At 50.1% G+C, this 21,941-nt stretch overlaps 1 protein-coding gene across 1 annotated transcript in view; it reads right to left on the bottom strand.

Annotated features, from left to right (window-relative positions):
* SLCO3A1 (solute carrier organic anion transporter family member 3A1) overlaps window positions 1–21,941 on the bottom strand; it is a 241,679-nt gene that overhangs the window by 32,285 nt on the left and 187,453 nt on the right. The window contains exons 5-7 of the mRNA XM_034668896.1: window positions 19,349–19,513; window positions 14,185–14,383; window positions 11,814–11,952 (exon numbers count right to left, since the gene is read on the bottom strand). Of these exons, the coding sequence (XP_034524787.1) occupies window positions 11,814–11,952; window positions 14,185–14,383; window positions 19,349–19,513 (503 nt within the window). The remainder of the gene's footprint in view (window positions 1–11,813; window positions 11,953–14,184; window positions 14,384–19,348; window positions 19,514–21,941) is intronic.

The following is a 21,941-nucleotide window of genomic DNA, read 5'->3' as shown; positions in this document are numbered from 1 at the left end:
TCAGAGGAATTTCTGATGGCCAAGGGAGGAGCAGAGGTGGGGAGAGACAGTGCCAAGAAAGCGCCAAGCCAATTAAGGTTCGATAATAACAGTGCAGAGGCCTTTAATGAATATAATCATAAATGATTCATTGCTTTTTTCCTCGGGACTGCTTGGCTTTCAGAGCACACGCCAAGGAAAATCCTCCTGAGGGTCAAACAAATCCCCTTTGGCTTTCACATTCCTCCTGCTTGTCTCCGTTCCTCTCCATCCTCCCTGTCCCTTCTTTTCTCTTCCCACAGAACAGAGCACTGGGAGGGGTTTTTCTCATCCATCAAGCCACATGGGTGCTTTCAGGGGTGTCCAAAGGCCCTTAGGTGCCCCTTGCTCCATCAGTGCCACCTGCTACGGCTGTGCCCCGCACAGGGGCTTCCATCCACGGGACAGAGGTGTGGGCAGACAGGGTATGGGGCTGGACCCTTCTTCCTAAGCTTTGTGCCCAGAGGGGGTGCCTCTGCGTAAATAGCCCAGGTACAGCACCCGGTGGTGTTTACTGGAATTGCCCCTGAGGTGCTGAGGCCTTGCCCCTCTGCCCCTTCCCATACACCTCTGCCGGGGGGGCTTCCGAGGGCTTCTGTAAAACCTCTCCCCTCTGCGAGGCCTCCTCCCCCTGAACCGGCTCTGAGCCGGGGCCTTCTGTGGAGCCGGCTCCCTCCAGGAGTGCACGCTCCACACCCCACGGCAGGACCTCTCCCACACTGCAGGAGGACCTCGGGGCTCCTGGGAGAAGGACCGAGTCTGAGGCATGCTCTCCTGAGCACTGCACGGAGCTGAGACATAGCAGGTGAAGCTTAGCAGATGGTTCTAGAACACACATGCGAATGAATCTTCCCCTGCCTGTACCAGGAGGCAGGACCGCTCCCCACCTAGAACTTAAAATGTCACTTCCCTCCCTACTCAGGGGAGGAAACTGGTCCCCCCCGCTCTCTTTGATCCCAACTTCATGAGCTGTCTACACCCACCACCTCCACCTCATCCCCCCAGCTCCCCCTCACCCCGGCGGGGCTGGCTTCTGTCCCCCACAGGCAGGAACCCGATCCATAGCCTGACCCCGCCATCCACTTTTCTCCTCCTGGAGGCCCTCCAGGAGTGCACGCTCTGAGCCACACCCCGCCCTGGCTTCCGCAGACCATAATCCTCCCAGACCCGCTTGATTTGTCCTGCCCCAGGGCTCTGAGCATGCTGCCATCTCCATGCTGACTCTGGGGAAAAAAATGCTCTGAGCTGGATGATTCTGCCCTGTGAGCTTGGCACTATTCCCCTTCTACGCTGGGAGCTCATTTCCCTAGAATCCCCTTCCCTGCAGGGACGGGAGCTGGAGGGGGGCGCGTGGGGGGACACGGGTGAGATTCAGAAGGCAAGAGGGAAGCAGAGGCCACTACCCTCAGGTCAGACAAGGTCATATCACACCTGTGAGGATGGCCAGAAGGTGTGGGTTGGCCCTAGCATCGTGTTTACACCCACCCTCGTTCCTGCCTGTCCTGCTGACAACGGGCCCCGTGCCCACCTCTACTGATGTGGCTGTATGCCTGCTGACGTGGTCAGCTCCCCTTCATCTTACTCGGCAGCCATATAAACAGCTTCTTGGGATTTTCCCACAAGCCCCCACGTACCCACCTGAGCCGGTGTTTCTATCTTCCGTTCCTTCATTTCACTCCTCCCAGATTTTAATTCCCCAACTCCCCCGTGTTCACAGCTCTGATTCCCACATTAAATTATTTCCAACATACTTGTGGGTGCTGTTTTCCTGACCACACCCTGACAGATGCATGTCCCCCCACCCCAACCCCCTTTCCCTCTGCATCTCTTAGCCTGAGAAGTGGTACCCTATTAACTCTCCGGAAACCGGGTGGTCATTCCGGACCCCGCCCCAACTCCCATGTCCGCTCCGTCTTCCTCATGACTATGAGGCTAGTGAGGCCAGACACCACTGTGGTTTTGCTCCCTAATTTATCCTCGGCTCTAGAGGACGGGGCTTGGCTCATGACAGGGAGTCAAGAGCGATTTATCGAATGAATGAACAGATCTCAAGTCCTATTCATTTCATCGTACCCTAAATCCTTCTCAAACCCTCAAATCCTTCTGTCTCTGATTCCTGCAGCAGCCTGTGAGAAAAGAGCAGTCTGGGTCTGGGGCCGGTGGGGGGGGGCGCACTAAGAACCAGATGGACCCAAAGAGCGCACAGGTATAAATGAGGAACAGGCCCCTCAGGGATGGCTGTGGTCCTGCTTCGTCAACCATCCTAAGAAGTGAGCTTCGACGCAGCCTTTTAGAAATGTGATGTGAGTACTGGAACTGAGTGATCACGGCCAGGGCCCTGCGAATGAACCATGTGCTCGGTGAGCTTTGTTTCATTTAAAAAGTAATCTGTAACTGGGACCTATGCTCAATCATAGATTTTTGCCCAATACCTGGACTAGGGCTTGACTACATTATATTTACCATAAAAGGAAACTGCCTGGCTCCTCTCTGCTCTGAGAAGTGGGAAACCCCTTCTGAAACGGACCCACTCTGGATGCGGTCTGTGCTCCTGCCCCTAATGGCATGAGATCAAAATGAGACCTCTGTCTCCCACACGGTCTGATGCAGTGATCAGCCCTCCCTGGTCCAGGGGGTGAATGTGTCCACGAAGCCAGTGTCCTGGGAATGGACTGAGTGGACAGCAGAGTGGAGCCACCATGGGATCTGCGGCCGAGACAAAGGGAGGGAGGTGAGAGCGCACGAAGCCAGGGAGAGGGATGGGACAAAAACAGGCCAAGGGCAGCTTCAGGCCGAATGGAGGAAAACGAGGCATTCCTAAGGTCATTCATGCCAGAAGAGCAGAAGTGAGAAATACAGCCAGCGAAGATGTCAGCTTGCCCGTGCTGAGGAGCAAAGCTGCAAGTGGGTGGGTCCCTGCCAGAGGTTCTGGGCAAACCTGCAGTTATTTATTTATTTATTCAGATTTAACTTAATTTATTTGAGAAGAGCTGTGGAAGAGGCTGGGGAGGAGGTAAGCCAGAGCGTCTGAGCAGGGACTTGGACGGGTCTCCTTTTTGGGCAGGTGACTCAGTCTGACACAATGACCGGGACCCACTGGGTGGTCCCACGGTCTGGGGGGCAGCTGGGACTTCCCTGCGACCCTTCCAAGAGGGAATCTAAGGGAACGTGCTAAGCCTGTGGCCATATGGTAAGAGATGGGGAACATCCTTCGTTTGGGCTTAGGGGGCACAGAAATGGGCCTGGACATCATATGCTAAAGGAGGTGTGGGGACTCTGGCTGCCAAGGCAGCTGTGTGGGAAGAAATTTCCACCCACAAGTCCACGCGTGGTGGGAAGAACCACGGATGAGGACCACACCTTTCCCACAACTCCAAGAGACGACTTTCCACCGATGCGGTTTCACACTACCATCCCAAATAGAAAGGAAGTGGGGCGACAGCCCTTCTGCTGATATTAACCAGGTGTCTCTGGGGGAGCCCTGAAACTTGCAAACGCTCCAAGCAGCAGGAAGCCTGAAAGTGCAGAGCTAACCTGGGCGTGACAGAACGATGCGCTTTACTGAAGGGATGACAGACATTGGGATCCAAATTCTCAGCCTGTCTGGTAATGATCCCAGGGTCCTGGGATCGAGTCCCACATTGGACTCCTTGCTCAGTGGGGAGCCTGCTTTTCCTTCTGCCTGCAGCAACCCCTCCCCCCCCCGCTTGTGCGTGTGCACGCACTCTCTCTGACAAATAAATACATACAATCTTAAAAAAAAAAAAAGTACACCAGGCTCCAGGAGATTGGTTTACCATTCCTGTTTTTCCATCCCTGTTTCAAAGGAAGGTCTTCCCAGTTCACCACTCTGTGGGAGGGAATACGATCTCTGCTGTCTCCAGGAAGGCTCGATTCTCTGTCCGGTGTCGCGTACTGAGGCAGGGGTGGGGTGGGGGCGGGGTCTGGCTTTCCTGGAAATAAGTGCATCCTGACATATCATATTGATAATCAGATGACCCGTGTGCTCCCAGAGGAGCCGACCTGGCAATCTTTGGAACCCGTGCTGACCCAGAGGACAAAGTGGGACTGACTTGGAAATTCTACGAGAACTTACCCTACAGACAGACTTGCCCTGGGCACAACATGACCGAAGTACAACAGGAGCCACAACTCTGTTTGCAAGACCTAAAGCTGTGCGGCAATCGGAATGCCCATCGCAGGGACTGGTTACGTAGGCTCTAACAGATCTACACGATGGAAGATTACACAGTCGTCAAAAAGGTACGAGAGCGTCCTTTCCGTACTGATATGGAAAGAACAGCAACAAAGTATTAACAACGAAAACCCCACGCACAAGGTACAGAGTAAGAAAGACCTTAGAGATGCATTAAATTCCAGTCAGGTACACAAGAAAGTAAAAACAGTCATTACTCGGCAGAGGGGTGGGTTGAACAGGAAGTGAACGGAAGACAGAGGTGGAAAGGAGAGTTTCCACTCTCTTTTCACACTTTTAGATCTCTGAACAATACAAATATATCATCTACTGAAGAAAAAAAAAAGACCAACTCCAGAACATTAAAAAATAAAGAAGAAATCAATGAAGAGTAGCAGTCACTGGAAATCGTACTCCTGTTCCACGTTCAGTCATTAATTTAGACTCAGAAATGTTTCTATTCACATAGGAGGATGGGGATAAATAATTACAATAAAGCTGGAGACCATGAAAATAGAAAAATTACTCTTTAGAATCTTGGGCTAATTTTCTATTGATGCAGGAAATCGTAAGCATGCTATTTTGACAGCTTGTATTACAAGGGAAAAAAAATACTTTCAGCAATGTTTCAAAAATCCTGGCAAATGAACTTGTTTGTGTTTTGGTCTTTGTCCCCCCACACGTGATACCGATGCATCCATTGCCATGAATCGTACAAATAAAAGCGATTTTGAGGTTGAAAGATGACTTTTCCAAGGGGACAAGTACGGGGGTGATGAGGTTGGGTGTAATGACAGCCTCCTGTATTGAAAGAGAGTTACTCCCAACATTCTAGAATACTCTTTCTGGTTTTCTTTCTGTAATATATTCATTCAGTTTCTAGGCAGAAATGACAATTTCGATTAAAAGCCGGGCCCCAGTGCTGTCGTTTGAGGGGAGTTTGCCACCGAGAGTGCTGAGACATGCAGCGCTCTGTGCGGCTGCCTGTGAGACCTTTGATCCCTTGTGCATGGAGGGACAGATCGGGACATTTTCCTTCCAGGGGCAACGTGCTTCTATGCGTCCTAGACACCTATGGCTTCCCTCATGAGTCAGCCAAGTCCCTCAGACCCTCTCCTGTCATTCATTACCGTCCTTCTGCAGCTTAGACTCTCTTCACCGCATTGGCCCAAGCCAAGCTGGTTTTTTTTTTTTTAAGATTTTATTTATTTATTCAACAGAGAGAGAGACAGCCAGCGAGAGAGGGAACACAAGCAGGGGGAGTGGGAGAGGAAGAAATAGGCTCATAGCGGAGGAGCCTGATGCGGGGCTCGATCCCATAACACCGGGATCATGCCCTGAGCTGAAGGCAGACGCTTAACCGCTGTGCCACCCAGGCGCCCCGAAGCTGGTATTTTTAGGTAACGACCTCAGAGCTCAACACAAAGCACCAGCAACCCACGTGCCTCAAGGCAAAGGGGATACTGAAAAACTGCAAGAAGAAATATACTCTCATGTTCCCTTTCAGGGTCACTGACTGAAGGATAATGGCCAGGGAGAAGCATTTCTGGGATGAAAGCAAGACCTCCATCCACCTTTCGCTCCCGTAACCTGTAAGCGGGAGCCGGAGCACATCCAGGCAGAGTCTTAATTATCTCCTGCAGGAGGGGAGGCAAGGGCTGGTCTTTGGGGAGCAGCAAGGCCCACGCTTTGCTCCAGCTACCTCGGGTAGGAAGTGTGGGCGGAACACAGAAGGGGAAGGATGTGGCTGATGCTCGGGAATGGGGAATGAGCGCCGGGCCCCTACACTTCTCCCTCTTTCTCTCTCTCCTCCAAACGGAACCTGTCCCCAGAGCACAGGGTCCAAGCCTCCCCGCCACACCCCGGTGCATACAGACAGCGCACGCTGTAATGTCCTTCTGAGCCTCTCCACCGCCAAATACCCACTCATCCTTCATGAGAAGGACCCCGCCACTGCTCTTCCTCTGGGCAAAAATACGTGCACGCCTCCCTTCCAGCCCCACCTGCCCTGAACTAATTCCTGGTTCCCTCCAGGTTCCCAAATCTCTCCACGTGTCTGCTTCTTTCTCTTAAAATATAACCACCTATCCTTAAATGTCAGGTTATGATTTTTTTTTATAAAGTTTCTCCTTATTGAAAAAGGGACACACGTTCATTTTGGACAATTTACTAATATGCAGAAAACTTTAAAGAAACGTATAAAAATTAATTTTTCAGTCCCTAGCCAGAGGTAATGTTCTGTGAACGGCTCGCTACATGTCTTTTGTATAGATCTTTCCGTGTAGAGATACACAAATATTTAGATTATTCCTTTTCTTTACTAAAAGGGAACATAATCTGTATATTGTTTTATAATATGCTCTTTTCGCTTAATTGGTTAGCTGTTGCTCACGGGTGCTCCTTTGTACACAATTCTATCAATACGTCACATCTCATCGTAAACATGAGCTGCTACCTTTCCAGCTTATATCTCTAAGGCCTAGTCCAGAGCCTGAGATATATTAGATGTTTGGGGTGACAATGCCTTAGTTGGGATTGATTTCAGAATAGTCACATCTTCTGACAAGCTATTGCCTGGATGAATACAGACTTGTAAGTCAGTTCCGGCAAATGGGGCCAGGCTCTACGAGAGAGCTTGCAAACTCCAAACCTTTGAGGGCAAGACAGGAAGCAGGGAAGAAAACTGGCCCAGGTGTAAGGGGTGGCCAGGGGTGGAGACTGTGGCTGAAGGGGATCAGAGGTCTTGTCTGTACGTTCGACCATGTCTCAGCTCCAGCCAATTGCTGCCCTATGGGGGTGGTGGGGCAGGTCAGTTCTTATCCAACTTCTACGGAGAGGCCAGAAGTCCAGATTGGTGTATAAAGTGCACCGACTGTTTAAATCTTGGTTCAGACCACACTAAGCTCATCTACAGGGCAGAGAGGGCATGTAAGTAATCGGTTTGTTTCTTCTGTAATATGCTGATAGGGCCCCTCCAGTGTCCAGCCTGGTTTCTCCAGTCCTTGAACACATAAAGGTGGGAAGGAAAAGGACATCGAAGGCTGGATGCTCAGTGTCAGCTCAAGACCCTGTTTCTAGAAAAACACAATTTTAGGAACCCATCCCTTCTTCTGGAGCAGTGGTTCTCAATGGCGGGGGGGGGGAGAAGGGATTCGGCCCCCAAGCAGAACCTATTGAAATATCTAGAAGACACCAGTGGTTTCACAAATGAGCAGGGTTGCTTTTGGCAGGTGATGGGTAGAGCCCAGCGATACCGCCAAACACCGCACAGTCCCCACAATAAAGACGACGCAGCCCCAAATGTCAGCAGTACCGAGGGACAGACGCTCTGGAGGGGACAGCGGTTCTCAACTCTGTTACTACAAAAACACGGGGCGGGGCAGGGCTTTAAAAGGTTACTGATGCCTGGGTCCTACCCCGCAACAAAGAAATCCGAGTTTCTGAGGAGGAGGCTCAGGACTCCGATTTTAAAAGTTCTCAAGCAATCGTAATATGCAGGCAGCACTGAGATCTAGGAGAGTAAACAAAAAGCTTCCTGCATGCGTCCTTCAGGGGCCCCCCAGCCCCCCACAGAACCGACTCGGGGCTCTGCTTAAACAGGTGCTAGACACATCTCTGTCGCCTCTAGTGGTCTATCATTAGTCCCCTACCAACTGCAGAGCTGGGCTTAGATTGACTTTCAACGTTCTATCGGTGGCTGATATAAGCCTTTCTTTCTTTCTTTCTTTTTTTTTTTTTGTTTTACTCAATTATTCAGTACATCAAAAGGCTACAACTTCCAGCAGTCAGCAGCATACCAACACGCTTTCCGTTGGAATAATTACTTCTGAGAGTGAAAGGTACAGAAACAATCTGGACAATATATTCATGCCAAAGGAAGCTTACGAAATTAACTCGCAATCTTTTTTGTCACCCCTCCTGGTCATGTGCAATGAGAAGAATTAGAAATTGTATATTAAACGCAGTCCTGGAAAGTTCCACTGCTCTCACTCAAGGAGATAGGAAATAAGAAAAAAAAACACAAGCCAGGGCAGCAAGGCAAGTGTAATAGGAAACTACTAACGCTAACCAGATGCCCCTGTAACCAGAATTATTCGATTGGTGACTTATGCACGTTTAATTGAGTTGTGGGCAATTTTCACAGGTTCTGACGGAAGCTGTGAGTAGGTGAGGGATGAACAGGGAATGGCACTTCAGCACCAAAATCCACACCAGCCAACCGACCCGCCTGCCAATTGCTATTCAAGGGAGTAGTATTCTCACCCGTGGCTCCCTGGAGTCGGCACGTGGCCTCCAGCCAGGTGTTCAGGAAGCCTGGGGCCTTTATGCAGAGCCATGGCTGGCACTGGAAATGAAAGGGTCCGCAAGAAAACCCCATCCCTGGACGCGGGAGACTAGGGAGGCGGACGCAGGAGTAAAGAACCTGTTCGACTGGGGTCCGGAGGGTCTAACCTTGCCAGACAGCAGGTGCTGGAGGACTCTGCAGGATGGGGCGCTAATGCAGCCCTGGAAGAGGTGAAGAGCGGGGAGTAGGCTTCTCAGCTGCAGGTAAAGAACGATTACGCATCTGAAGGGCTTCATGGAGGACTCTCCTTGCTAAAAGGAGCAGCACGTGTAAAGGCCTGGAGGTAAGGGAGAGCTGGGTGTGTTGGGGAAACCCTAGGAAGTTCAACACAGCAAGTCGTTCTTCAACAAGTGGGAGGAGTGGGGAAGTTGAGGCTGGAGAGGCAGCAGGTGAAGGGTCCTGACTATGGAGTATGCACGAAGAGGTTTTTTCAAGGAGGGGAAAAGGTGAGAATCCCAAAGAGGTAAGTCACAGAGTCAGAGGAAGACATGAGTTGGTGTCGGACAGACCTAACGTCAACGTCAGTGCCACCACGTTCTGCATGACCTGGGGCAAGGGACTAGTCTGTAATCAGGGAGTAAAAATGACACCTCCATCCTCGGGCTGCTGCGAGGATCAGTGAGATAAGATGCACAGAGCTGGGGGGCAGGTGGTGGAGAGGCTGCACTCGAAGCTGGGGAGCCAGGGGACTCCAGCAGACGGCAAAGGAATAATACGAGAAGGGAAGGAAGAGGGCGGAGGAAGCCTTCACTTCACGGAAAAGCTTTTCTGGGAGATCGGAGGCAAGAAGAAAAGTAGGAACGAAGGAGGGAGTGAACTCACCGGGAATATAACCCACCATTTGGCATTTTCTCAAAATACTGCAGCAGAGACTGAAAAGACTGCAATTGCTTTTCGCTCAGTTTTGGACGGTGGCCTGAGATTTCTTTGACTCTAGGCCAAGCTGTCATGGGCCGTGAGTGACAGGTGGAAGGCCTGTTGCCTGGCCCACGTGGGCTCTTGAAAAAGTTCGCTGCTGTGGTGAGCTCTACAGTTAGGGGTGTTTTGAAAGCTAGATTGTCACAAGAGCCCCTTTCCAGGATACGCACGGCTCTGTGTCCCCAAATCCCTCATTCATCCCGAGATCTGCCTCCATGGGGGAGAAATGTGACTCTCACCCAGCCCTGGGGCCCGGGGCTGTCTCAGTCTCTGACTTGTAATCGCAGGAGGAGAACCCCTCTGCTTTGCGGACAGCACGAGGTCTCCAGTAATGTGAAGAAAAGGCAGGTGTCTGGTGAAGAAAGGATGTGTCCAGAGGGAAGCAGAGAAACTCACTATCCAATAATTGCATTCTGCAGCTTGCTGTTTCAGCAGCTGGAAGCAGTCATGGGCCTGGTTAGGCTCTTATTCAATAAGACTCTTGCACATGTAAGATCTAGGGAAATGCAATTTTTAAGACAATTTTTTTGGGGGGGGTCAGAGAATGCTCTGGAATAGAGACTTGTTTGGTCTCAGGACACCAGCCTATACGGAATCCATTTAATTCTTGAAACAGGACAATAACCAAAACTGATTTATATAACTTTTTGGATATTAAAATGTTAATAAAATTGTTGTCATGAAAACGAATAGCTTGTATTTTTAACTATTCGTAAGGCCTCATCCTTTTTTAAAATTTCATTTCCACTCACATAAAGAAATTGCTTTATCATCTAATTTAAAAAAAAAATCAGTTTCTCCTCCCCTCCTCCCCCCGCCCATGGTGATTTATTTTCTCTACAGAAAAATGTTAATAACTGGCCAGGAATCTAAATGTTAAAAGCAAAGAAAAATGAAATCTTTGGAGATGAAAATAAGTGATCGATTTTTTTTCTTTCAGAGAAATTGCCACTCCCCAAAGACACAGAATAGGAAAAGGAGAAACAAGTAATTACAACTCTAACTTCCTTTAAAGCAGCCACTCAGCCCTCTTCTTCTCGTCTTTCTCCTCATCTAGACATTCCTGGACATTTCTGGAGCCCTTCTAGATGCCAGCCCTCACTCGGGAAACTCACAGATCAGAGCAGATGACAGATACCTTTAGCAGATCAGTGAAGTGAAATGAGCAAACAGCCTCCCGCGGAGACAGGTGCCAAGAACTGCAGAGGCAAGAACACCAAAGATAAAGAAGGGAAGGGATGGCTTCGCAGAGAAGGGGTAATTCGAGGAGGGTATGGACAGGTGAGTTGTCCAAATGGAGAGAGAAGGATGCAAAGACATCCGTTGTGGAGGGGAAGCTGAGTATCACAAACGAGAAGGAAGCAGAGCTGAAGAGAGTGGCCGAGGATGGACGTGTGCTGAAGACACATACAAAGCCAGTGCAGCGCCTAGATCTTATCTTGTAGGTGACAGGGTAGCACGAAAAGGGGTCCTTCGCAGTGTTTCACAAGTCATTCTGGCTGCAGTACAGAACATGGACCAGAAGGGGGTCACCCTAAGCAGTGAGGCCAGTTAGGCAACTACCACTCTGGTCCAAGCGAGAGATGAGGAGGGCCCACACACCAGGGCGGTGGGGATGTGGTTGCAGAAGACAGGCAGGTGTGAGACACACCTAGAAGGGGGGATCAGTGTGACTCGATGACCAGTCCCTTAGTATCACGTTTTCACAAAGAGCACATGGAAAACTGTATGTAGGCTGATAGCCAATTGGACAATTCACGTTGAGAAAGAAAAAAACAAAACCCCAAAACCCAAAAAACCAAAAAGCAAAACAAAACAAAGTTTAGTGGGGGATGGAAAAAGGTGGGAGAGGTATCTAGTTGAGAATAAAAAGGCGAAGAGAACTAAGTAAGGAAGAGGTGTCAGTCTCAGGCTTGGAAGAAGTCATCTCTGATCAATGGTTTCCTAGCCTTTCTTTACATACTTCTGTTGATGGGGAGCTCATTACCCGTCAAATCAGGCTGCTTCATGGATACCCGTGGTGAGTGCCTTGAACCAGAATCTTTTTTCTCTGGCTCCATACGTATAGCTTCCTTTGAAATTTTTACTTTCGTGGCTCCATGACACTTTCGGGAAACCTATTTGAGTGAGCAGGAAGGCCTGAATGATCTGGCATCCTCCCCGCCTGCTGACAGAGGACCCTCCGCCACAGGGTGGTGGAGTCTGAGCAAAAGTCATGACGCAGGCACACAACAGAACGCGTGCGGTTGCCCCCTGCTGCCCCTGACCATGGGTTTTAAGCTACTCTGGCTCCCGAGTCCCCTGCCCCAGCCCACCCCGCCAGAAAATCACCAATACCGTGCTGTTGCAGCCAGCAAAGCAGGCAGACAGGTAGGTGATGCCATCTGCCCCACACACTGGAGTGAAGGAGTCGGTTTGGCATTCACAGTTTTTATTGCAAGGCGAGTAGGGGTCCAGGGCCGAGCCAGGGGCTGAGCTGGAAAAGAGAGGAAACACGAACCCATCAGAGGAAGGGCAACTTTTGTTGGATCTCCCCAGTGACAGCCTTCCACCCTCTGCTGGGATGGCGCGCCCGGCACCCCCCCTTCCTTCTCCTCCTGCAGTCTCACCCCTCCCTGTCCTGCAAGGACCCGCCCAGCACCACCGCAGAGAGTCGTGCACCGTGGTACCAGACATGGAAGGGGCCTCTTATTATTTGCATCAATGTGCCCTCCGGGCTGATGGCAGCCCAGGCTCAGCTCAGGGCCACCTCCTCCATGCCGCTGCTCATGATTCCTGCAGCCTCAGTCTGTTCCCCTTCTCTGGCCCAACATCACCCGCGGGCACAGCTGGACACTGACTTCTCCCCTCCTTGGGTCAGCCCTCATCTCTCTTTCATCCCTCCCCCCAGCAGGCGGCAAGCCTCGTGACCGCTACCCTTAGACTGGATTCGATAACTCCGTCTGTTTGATTGATTCGACTTCCTGAGAAAAATAACACAAGTTATTTTAAATTTCCTTTTGTACCATTAAAGGCACAATTACCTAGAGCGCGCAAACTGTGAAGGGGAAAAGGATGGAGTGGGTGTTTTTAGCTCTGTAAGAGAGGAAGCGTCTCTTCCCAGCACCATTATTTTCAGGGGAGCCTCCTCGGGTTCAGAGCACTTCCTAGTAATGACGATGACGGTGATATCTGACAATTTATGTGCCGGGCACTGTTCACGCTACTGCCTGTAATATTGTACTTATTCTCAGTGTGACCCGTGGGGTTGACAGAGAAGGAAACTGAGGCAGAGCCAGGCTGAGTCGCCTGCCCGAATATATCTAACGTGTACATGGGGAAAGCAGGGGTGGGGAGGGCGGCGACTGGAGCTCTACCAATTTGGGCGGAGCTGGCAGTTGGACTGTAGGCTCTGAGCTTTTTTTTTTTTTTTTCTTTTTTAATGAAGAACTTCATTATTGTAAGACCCTGTGCTTTGAAGCACTACAAGTTTACTACATGAGAGCCGGAACAGAAGGCTGGCGGTCGTTCTCTCCAAATGCTGTTATTTATGGCAAGCACACACCAGAAGGTGCCACACTGGGGAGAGGGAGGAAATGGGGCTGGGGTGGGGTGGGGGGCAGAAGAGGCCATGTGGTGGTCACGGGGATGGAGGGGCACACAGTGTCTGGGCTGTGCATGGATGTACAGACAACTGCCCCCGCCTGTGTTCTCCCATTCAGCCTGTTTGACCTTGTCGGGTGGCAGATAAGCCCGGCTCTCCTGTATCTTCTGGATACAGGATTACAGGAGAAAGCCCGATGGCCTGCCTGGAGGAGGAGACTGGTGTGAGGAGGAACTGGTATCCTGCAGGTCGACTCTGCTGCAGCCCTGATGCTCCAGACTGATCCCCAAGCAGCTTCAGAGTCTCACGCAGAAAAGGGGACAGCTGTTGATGCTGGACACGAAAGCGCTCTCCATAATTTCCTCTGGGGCAATTCTGACTGGACTCTAAGTCAAAGTCTTGGGACAATAACTAGAAAAAAGGTGTCCCATAAGAACCAGCTTCCTTCCCTTCTCCCTCTTTTCTCCTTTTATTATCCACCCTCTTCTCCCTCCCATACTTATCAATACCTACTATGGGCGAGACCCTGTAATTACTATGGAAGCCTAATGATAGCTTCTGATAATTTCCAGAATGATTGAAGTCTCTCCTGTCTTTCATTTAAAGCTGAATTTTAAGGGGCACCTGGGTGGCTCAGCTGGTTGAATGTCCTACTCCTGATTTCATCTCAGGGTCATGAGATTGAGCCCTGCATCAGGCTTAGCGCTGGGTGTGGAGCCTGCCTAAGATTTTCTCTCCCTCTGCTCCTTCCCCCACTTCTCTCTCTCTCTTCCCCCCACCCGCAAAAAAAAAAAAAAAAGTTGAATTTTAAAATAAAATTCATCTGTGTTTCCTATCTTCAATCGTTCCTAAAGTCAGATGCCAAAAATGCTAATAGGAGTACTGTGGGGAGTGAATTTCTGATGGTCTCCCCTGGGCGTCCCGCTGAGTGGACTGGTCTGAGCTCTCCACCCAAAAGGTCCACGTTGACTCTTCAACCCCAGGAGGAAGACACAGAGGCATCATTGAACCCCCCATTCATGGTCACCACTCGGGACCAAAGCTGGCTCCGTGACCCTGCCATGGAGAAAGAGTCCAGGCCTCCCTGGGCAGGCAGGGGTGGAAGCGGACACGTCCAGGACTTACGTGTTTCCATAGGGAACAGTAACCCCGGCCACGGGGCCTGTGTCACAGCCCAGGAAGAGGAAGGAGACGTAACAAGCTGTGGACACCAGGTTGACGAGCATGGCCATCCGAATGGCCCCGAGGGCAGAAAGACTGAGCTTCTTCACCAGGAGACCGCCCAAGAAGATGCCCAGGCAGGCACATGGGATTGCCGTCATCCCTGGGAGAGACACAGAGGGGCGGGGACCGTTAGCAGGGGAGGCAGGGCCAGTCCACGCAGACAGATGGCTGTCAGGCCGGGGGACCGAGCCCCGCACAGGCCAAATTCCCAGTGACCCCACTGCAGTGCCGTCTCCTCCAGGCTGTCTCCAAGTCTCCATGCGGGGCCTTATTTCTGCTGTCCGGGAACTCAACAGAAAACTGGGGGAGACGGACATGGAAACACTCAGTAATTGGGAGTCCAAATACATACGCCTGTCTTGCTAAGTAAGGTATCCTCATGGGAAAACCACGGCTGGCGTGGGAACGACCAAGAGACAGACAGACTGGGAACACGCACGTGCATTCTTGGGAAGTAACCATCATGGGCTCTCCGTGCATTTTTGAGGGGATGTGGGAAAGGGGACTGAAGATCATTTGGGGATTTTCTCCCCTTTCCTCATTAGCCCAGGAGGGCTTCATGGAAGGGTCTGGTGGCTGTTTAAACAAAGGTCCCAGAATTCACCAGCTCATGGAGACAGCATTTTAACCTGGTCCCAGACCTCTCAGGAAGGAGCATCTGTCCATTCGATATGTTTTGTAGCTCTTGGTGAGTAATTGGCATAAAAATTTTCCCCTCTCTTATAAACAGAGCTATCTGTAAGGCAGCAGGGACCATAAACCTGCTATTTCTGATTCTCAGAGACTCATGGAATTTTAGAAGGACCGAACAATCCTCGGGTTCCAATCTCCCATTTGGCTTTGCTCTGGTCTGATTTGCTTCATCTAAAACTCAGCTTTAAATTACACTGCAACATTTATCCACCGTGTAGACCGTGCATGGCCAATTTCCCAGTCTAGGCTGTCTCCTCCTAGCCAGTCAACAGACCTCTAGGTCAATCGACTACATCAACCAGCTGCTATGTGCTAAGGGAATGCAAATTAATTTTAATATTAGGGGAAGAAAAACATAATCAGGAAGCCTGAGCTCTGCAAGAAAATAGCATAAGTCACATTTAAATAAAACATATGATATCTCTGTATTTTCTGACGCTCTTGGAATACCTATGCTTGGTTTTCTCTGGTTTTGGTACAGAAATGACCTTCTTGGCCCCCACGTGCCCCTCTCTGCTCACCCCTGGCCCACGGCTCCTCCTTTCTCCCCCTGGAACAAGCCAAACCCATTCAGACCCCCAGGCTTTGCACCTGCTGGTCCCTCTCCTGGGACATCCTTGTACCGTGTCTCTCCTTGGCTGGCCCCGTACCCCCTTCAGAGATGCCTTCCCAGACCACACCAGGAAGAGTGGTCCTATACTCCACCCAGGGGCTCCCCATCATTCCTCACCCCATTTTATTATCTTCACAGCTCTCCCCACTATCTGAAGCTGCCTTATTCATTTTCGGTCTTGCTTCTTGTCCACTCTACCCCTCCTGAAATGCAGCTTCCCCGAGCACAAGAGCCTTTTCCGTCCTGTTCAGTCCAGCATGGTTCCCTGTGCCCAGCACGGAGTGGGCACTCAAGGCTTCTTTTCAGGATGGATGAAATGACGAGCAGGCTGGATCTGCATGCACGAACACTGGTGAAGACCTGCCCACACCCAGAGAACAGGCCTGTGCTTTGTTTCATTTCCTAGCAGAGACCGTGGGAAGCATCACCTGGTGAGGCCAGTAACTATGGCAATAACAGGCTTTCGGCGCCTTTTCGCCCAACCCATCATCAGGCTGCTCTCTTCCTCCCTGATGCGTGTGCAGCCTTGGCATTCAGTGATCAGAACTTCCCCGAAACTCTGTTCTCATTACGTTAACCTATGCAGATTGAGCCCTTCTTATCTGCACGCATAAATCCATGCATAAATCCATGCCATCAGCACCTAATCATCTGTGTTGCTCTTCTCCGGACTCTGCGCCGTTTTTTGATGACTTCCAGGATGGCCCAGAGCCCTGTGCTGATGCCCCAGGGTGACTGCATGGTCCCCGTGCCCTGGGTCTGCAGAAGCTGAGTGCTTTCTGATGCAAGCCTTGCCTGGCGCTCCCGGGGTCTGTCTCTGTTCCCTGAATGCCCAGTGACAGCCCCTGTTGCAGCCAACCCTCCAGGGTCCATGCTGATGAGAGCAAGACCCCGAGCAGGACACAGGGAGAGGACATGCGTGCATGTCACCTGCGTGGACTGTCGGACAGATGGACTGACAGATGGGCCAGCAGGTGGCCTCTCTGCATGGCAGGAGAAGGTCCTCCCCTGCCAAGCACTCTGACAGACAGAGTCACTGAGAAAGAAACAGGTGCAAGAAGGAGAGATTGTTTTTTTGACCTTCTGCCCTGAAGACTATTGATTTGTTTGTCGATAGAAACTGTTCTGAAATAGAACACAGCCCCAACGTGGAAGCAAATGTGCAAATGTCATGAGAACGTTAAGAACAGCAGCACAGAAATGTGGAGGCTGCTGGAGGGTGAAACCAGAGACACCCCAGGTATAACCAAGAAGTTATGACTTTAATTATAAAGAGATCCACTTTACCCTCTCTCTGCCAGGCAGGTACTAGAGGGCTGCCTGCATTTTGCTAATACCTCTTAGAAGGGACACTTAACGTAAAAACGGATGGTAAAGCGTTATTAGCAAAAAAAAAAAAAAAAAAAGGGCTGTGCTAGCCTAGCAGTTCCCAAGGAGACACTATGATCCAGCTGCATCATCGTAGTGGGCTTTTTTTTTTTTTTTTTAATTGAGATACATGATGTCCTGGGAAGTGTACAAAGCTTAAGGGAACAGCCGATGAATCCTTGCATCCATATACACCCCGATAACCACCACTCAGATCAAGCTTAGAACATTTCCAGCAGCCCAGGAAGGCACCCCAGTGGCTGCCCGCCTCCCCCTCCCGGAAAGACAGTTCCCATCATCATGGCCCTATCACTTCAATTAACTTTTCCTTCTTTAAACTCATATAACTATGTCCTCTTTTGTGCCTGACCTCTTTCAACTCTGTCAGATTCCTCCACGTTGAGGCAGGTATGAAAATGCTTGCTTTCTCATGCTGTGGGGTAGCACTGTATGAACGTTCCATAATTTATTTACCCATCCTCCCATTGACAGATGTCTGGGCTGTATCCAGTTGGGGTCACTATGCACCATGCTGCTCTGAACGCAGTTACATATGCGGATCTAAAGGAGTGGACTTAAACATTCATTTCCGTTGGGTCTATGCCCAGAAGTGGAACGGATGGATCCCAGCGTAAAAATATGCTTTCACAGGCGCTGTCCGAGAGCTGTCCGAAGTGCTCACACCACTGGGCACTCCCACCTGCTGCGCCCGAGAGTTCCTGTTGCTCCACACCCTCGCGAACTCTTGGTACATCAGTCCAGTGGATTCACAGCGGTATCTCAGTGTGCCTTCAATATGCGCTTTCCTGATGACTCGTGATGGGTTAGCACCTCTGCATTTGCTAATTGGCCGTCAGGTGAAGAAACAGGCAGTGTTGAAGGAGGCCATTCCTCTCTGCAGATGATCTTGACCCCCTCCTTACCAGAGAAGGTAATTCATGGGGCTGGAGCTCTCTCTCAAATGCAGGGTCATACCAGCTGTCGTCCCAGTGGCCAGACTCACGTCTCTCTCCTTGTCTGCACTGGCAGGACCTAGGAGCTCTTCTGTCCAGAGCTGTCCATCCACATCCCTCTCTTTCCAGCAAATCCCCTTTGGCAGGCTTTTTTCCCTCCATTAAGCAAAGGGCTCATGTTTCCTAGCAACGCACCATCTCCTCCGCTCCCACTCCACACCACCCACCTGCCACGGCCCCTCTCCTCTGCTCCACGGCTGAGCTTCAGGAAAGTGTCCTGCAGCCACAGACTACTCCCTCCCACAAGGAGCACAGGCTCCCCACTGCCACGTCTCAGACACGGCTCTAACCCAGGCTCAACGACATCCTGGTGGTTGCATCTAATGGAGATGCCACAGCCCTCATCGTGCGTGCACACTTGCGCTGCTGCCTGCTTCCTCCTTGGAACCGTCTCTTCCTTGACTCCCATGACCTGTGCGTTTCTTTCTGACTCCCTCTCTGACTCCTGTGTTTCCTCTTCGTTGGGACTTTACTCTTCTTTTCCAATTCACCTCCTTGCTACGTAACTTCCACTCCCATGTCCTCCACTGATGCAACCCAACCTCTATTCCCCAGTGGGGTCCCCTCCCTGAGCCCCCACTCAGTCCTGGACACCGCAGACCCAACGTGGGCGTCTCACACTCAGCTACTTCAAATACGATCTCATAATCTCCCCCGCGGACCTGACCCTTCTCTGCTGTCTTCAGGTTTCAGAAATGGTGCCACCAGCTGTCGAAGCCAGAAACATGGGCGTCCTTCTTGACTCTTCCATCTCCCTTGTCGGTCATGAGGCCACTTTCCTCACTCCACATAAGTAATGCTGCTTCTCACGAGGGCAAATTGGTTTTCCTTACCGTGCCACCTCCAAACAGTGGAAGCAGATGCCGTGGTCTCTTACTGAGAAGGATGGTAAAGCCATGCTTGCGCTTGGGGAGAAGGAGTGCTGTGATCCATTAATTATGTCTGCCATGGGCAGGGGTCAGGGGGAGGGTGTATGGGTTCCAAGTTCTATATTTGCTGACTATGCGTTTCATGCTGCCAAGAATATTCTTACTTTTCTTGTGCCTGACCAAAGCTTGCTAACCTTTCAGGATATATCTCGATTCCCCCTTTCCTTCATCCTATCTTCCCCCAAATTCTGCAGTTTACACCAATCTACTGATCTCCTGGCCTGTCATGCTTCTTATGTACCTTTTATATTTTAGCTCTTTCATATCACATCCCTTCAGCAGATTTTACCGCAAGAATAGACTCTTCTGCACGGAGACCCCAAGAATATGCTGCTGTCAGAGCAGCAGGGTCTGGGCTCTTTCTCCAGTGGCCCTCGGTAAGTTCTTAGAGTGGCACCTGCATGACAGCAGCCCTCTGCCCTCCCGGGGGGATGGAGGGGCAGACTCACCAAGCAGCTGGTTGGCAGAAGAGGTGGTAAGATTAAACTGCTGCTCCAGGTACTTCCCCAAGAAGGCAGCGAAGCCGGCCACCACGGCGATCTCCATGCAGGCGGCCAGGATGATGCAGGTGAACACGGGGTTTGACAGCAGGTGCTTGGTGACCTTCGGGATCACTGCAGGGAGACAGAAGCAGAGGGTCACACACTGCACTTCCAGGCCTCCTGCCCCAGAGTCCCTTCCTGACACACGTTTGCCCATCTCAGTAAACAGCATCGGGAGTCACCCAGTGGCTCAGGCTGAAACCTAGAACATGTAAGTCACCCACAGTGTGAAAACTCTGGCTTCAAAATACATGCGGATATTCTGACAATTATACTGAGAACTACTATAACAGGAGAGACTATCTTGTGCCTTTTCCTAGTTTACTGGAAGCACGAAAATATTTCATAAGCAATGACGAATTATTTCCATCCTCCCCAAAAAAAGAGTTTGGGGTTTGTTTCTCCCAGGAAAAAATATAATTATATATTACAAATTATGCTATATCAGTATATCTAAGCATATATATCCAAAGACCCAAGATAAATGTTTAGAACTCTGTGTGTTAAGAAAATATATTTATCTTAAGAGTCTTCAAGAAAAACTGGAATTCTAGTGCTTCTATATACACATACACATGCTGAATCAAATCCCACCTCTTCTCACCAGTCTAGGGCCACCTCCTTGGCAAAAGCTTCCATAAGCTCTCATGTGGGGGACTCCCAGAGTGACCCAACTGGGGTCTCGGTTTTCACTCTTGATCTGATCATTCCCGACATGGTAGCCAGTGGGATCAACTCAAGTCAATTTCCTGCTCAAAACTCCCAGGTGGCCCGATGGCCCAGGTCTGCCCCTTAGCAATCTGATGGTACTTCTGGCCACACTCCCTCTCCCTCCAGTCCAGCCTGCCTGCACCTGCTTTCTTGCCTGACATGGGTCCTCCCCATCTAAGGCTTTGCACCAGGGGCTCCTCCCTCGCCTGCCATGCTCTGCCCTCAGATCTTCCCTGCATCACTTCTCTCATTCTCAGATGGTCTTTTCCTACCACCCAGTCCCACCTCGAAGCAGCTGCCCACCCAGCCTGGTGCCCCAGGCCCAGGCGAGAACTGAGGGTGGGCGGACCATATTAAGTACCACCAGGGCCAGAAAACAGTTCTTGTTGAGGTCATACATTTCGATCATATTTGATTATACTCTATTTTTCTGGAAGTACATGGTTTCATAAACCACTTAAGATTCCCCGCTTTCATTGATGCTTTAAAAAATGTGAGATTCATTGTGTGTCTTATTTTTTTAATCCTTTGAACGCAATCACACTATTTGGATATTTCCAGTGATTAGAATTCTTGGTATCTGGTCTTCCACTAGGTCTCCTCAACTGTGGTATAACGACACATCTTGGCAGTATGCAAAGGGGCTCTGCAGGGACAGAAACCAGGACAGCCCTGTGGCTTCGATATTTATGCCATTATTTTCATGCGTACTTACAAAAAAGTCAACTGAAATGTAACTGATACATCAAATGTGTGGTTTCATGGCTCTCGTAGCTTAAAACGATGCTAGGTTAAAACAAGTAGACTTAAAGTTATTTAAAGAGAAGTCTTATGTAAATAACGGTACAGGTGGTAAGCAGATAAAGCAAAAAGTGACGTGCCAGGGACTACAGTTAGGGGAAGTCTGTTCCACTGTAATCATGATGATATGGAATACCTGGCATGTGGTCTACTTTACACCTGTGTAAACAGAAAAGATAAAACTGAGTCCCAGATGGAGCAAGTATTATTCTAAGTCTAGGAAAAACCAGTAGGTACCCATGGTCATACAAAATAAACAGGTGATCAGGGAGTCTAACGCTGCATTCCAAGGTGATGAATTAGCCAGCTGTCCGAAAGAAGAGAGCTCATTACACAGGCTCAATTCTCATCTCCTAGGAGATGAAACCTCTAAATGGCCCAGCTAATTAGAAAAAAAATAATAATAGGGGATACATAAGTTTTTAATAATGGTAACAGACAAGCTCAATAAATCAAAATGGCAGAACAATGGTCAGCACATGGCAGATACACACAGCTCAAAATTTATCATTTCCGTGAAAGATAGGAAGTTTCAAAAATGAAAACCTAACTCCCATATGGAGTGCCTGGGTGGCTCTGTCATTAAGAGTCTGCCTTCTGCTCAGGTTATGATCCCAGGGTCCTGGGATCGAGCCCCACATCGGGCTCCCTGCTCTGCGGGGAGTCTGCTTCCTCCTCTCCCACTCCCCCTGCTTGTGCTCTCTGTCAAATAAATAAATAAAATCTTAAAAAAAAAAAAAAGAAAACCTAAAGAGAGGGGCTTAAAGATCCTCTGACGTGATAAAAGGAACGCAGTTATGGGAATGAACTGTCAGGGGACAAGAAGCTCAGAATCACTGTGGGCCGGGCAACCTGGTCCTACAACCCAACTAAGTAACGACCAGAGATGTCTGGCCTCTGCTTTTCTGTCACGGTTTCTCACAAAATTTACTGAAGGAAGGTAACTCTTGGATGACATAACCGTGTGCAAGCGCGCACACACACACGT

This window comes from Ailuropoda melanoleuca, chromosome 9 (genome assembly GCF_002007445.2).
Source record: "Ailuropoda melanoleuca isolate Jingjing chromosome 9, ASM200744v2, whole genome shotgun sequence".
In the NCBI taxonomy this organism is placed as follows: domain Eukaryota; kingdom Metazoa; phylum Chordata; class Mammalia; order Carnivora; family Ursidae; genus Ailuropoda; species Ailuropoda melanoleuca.
This window is presented reverse-complemented; position numbering and strand designations above follow the sequence as displayed.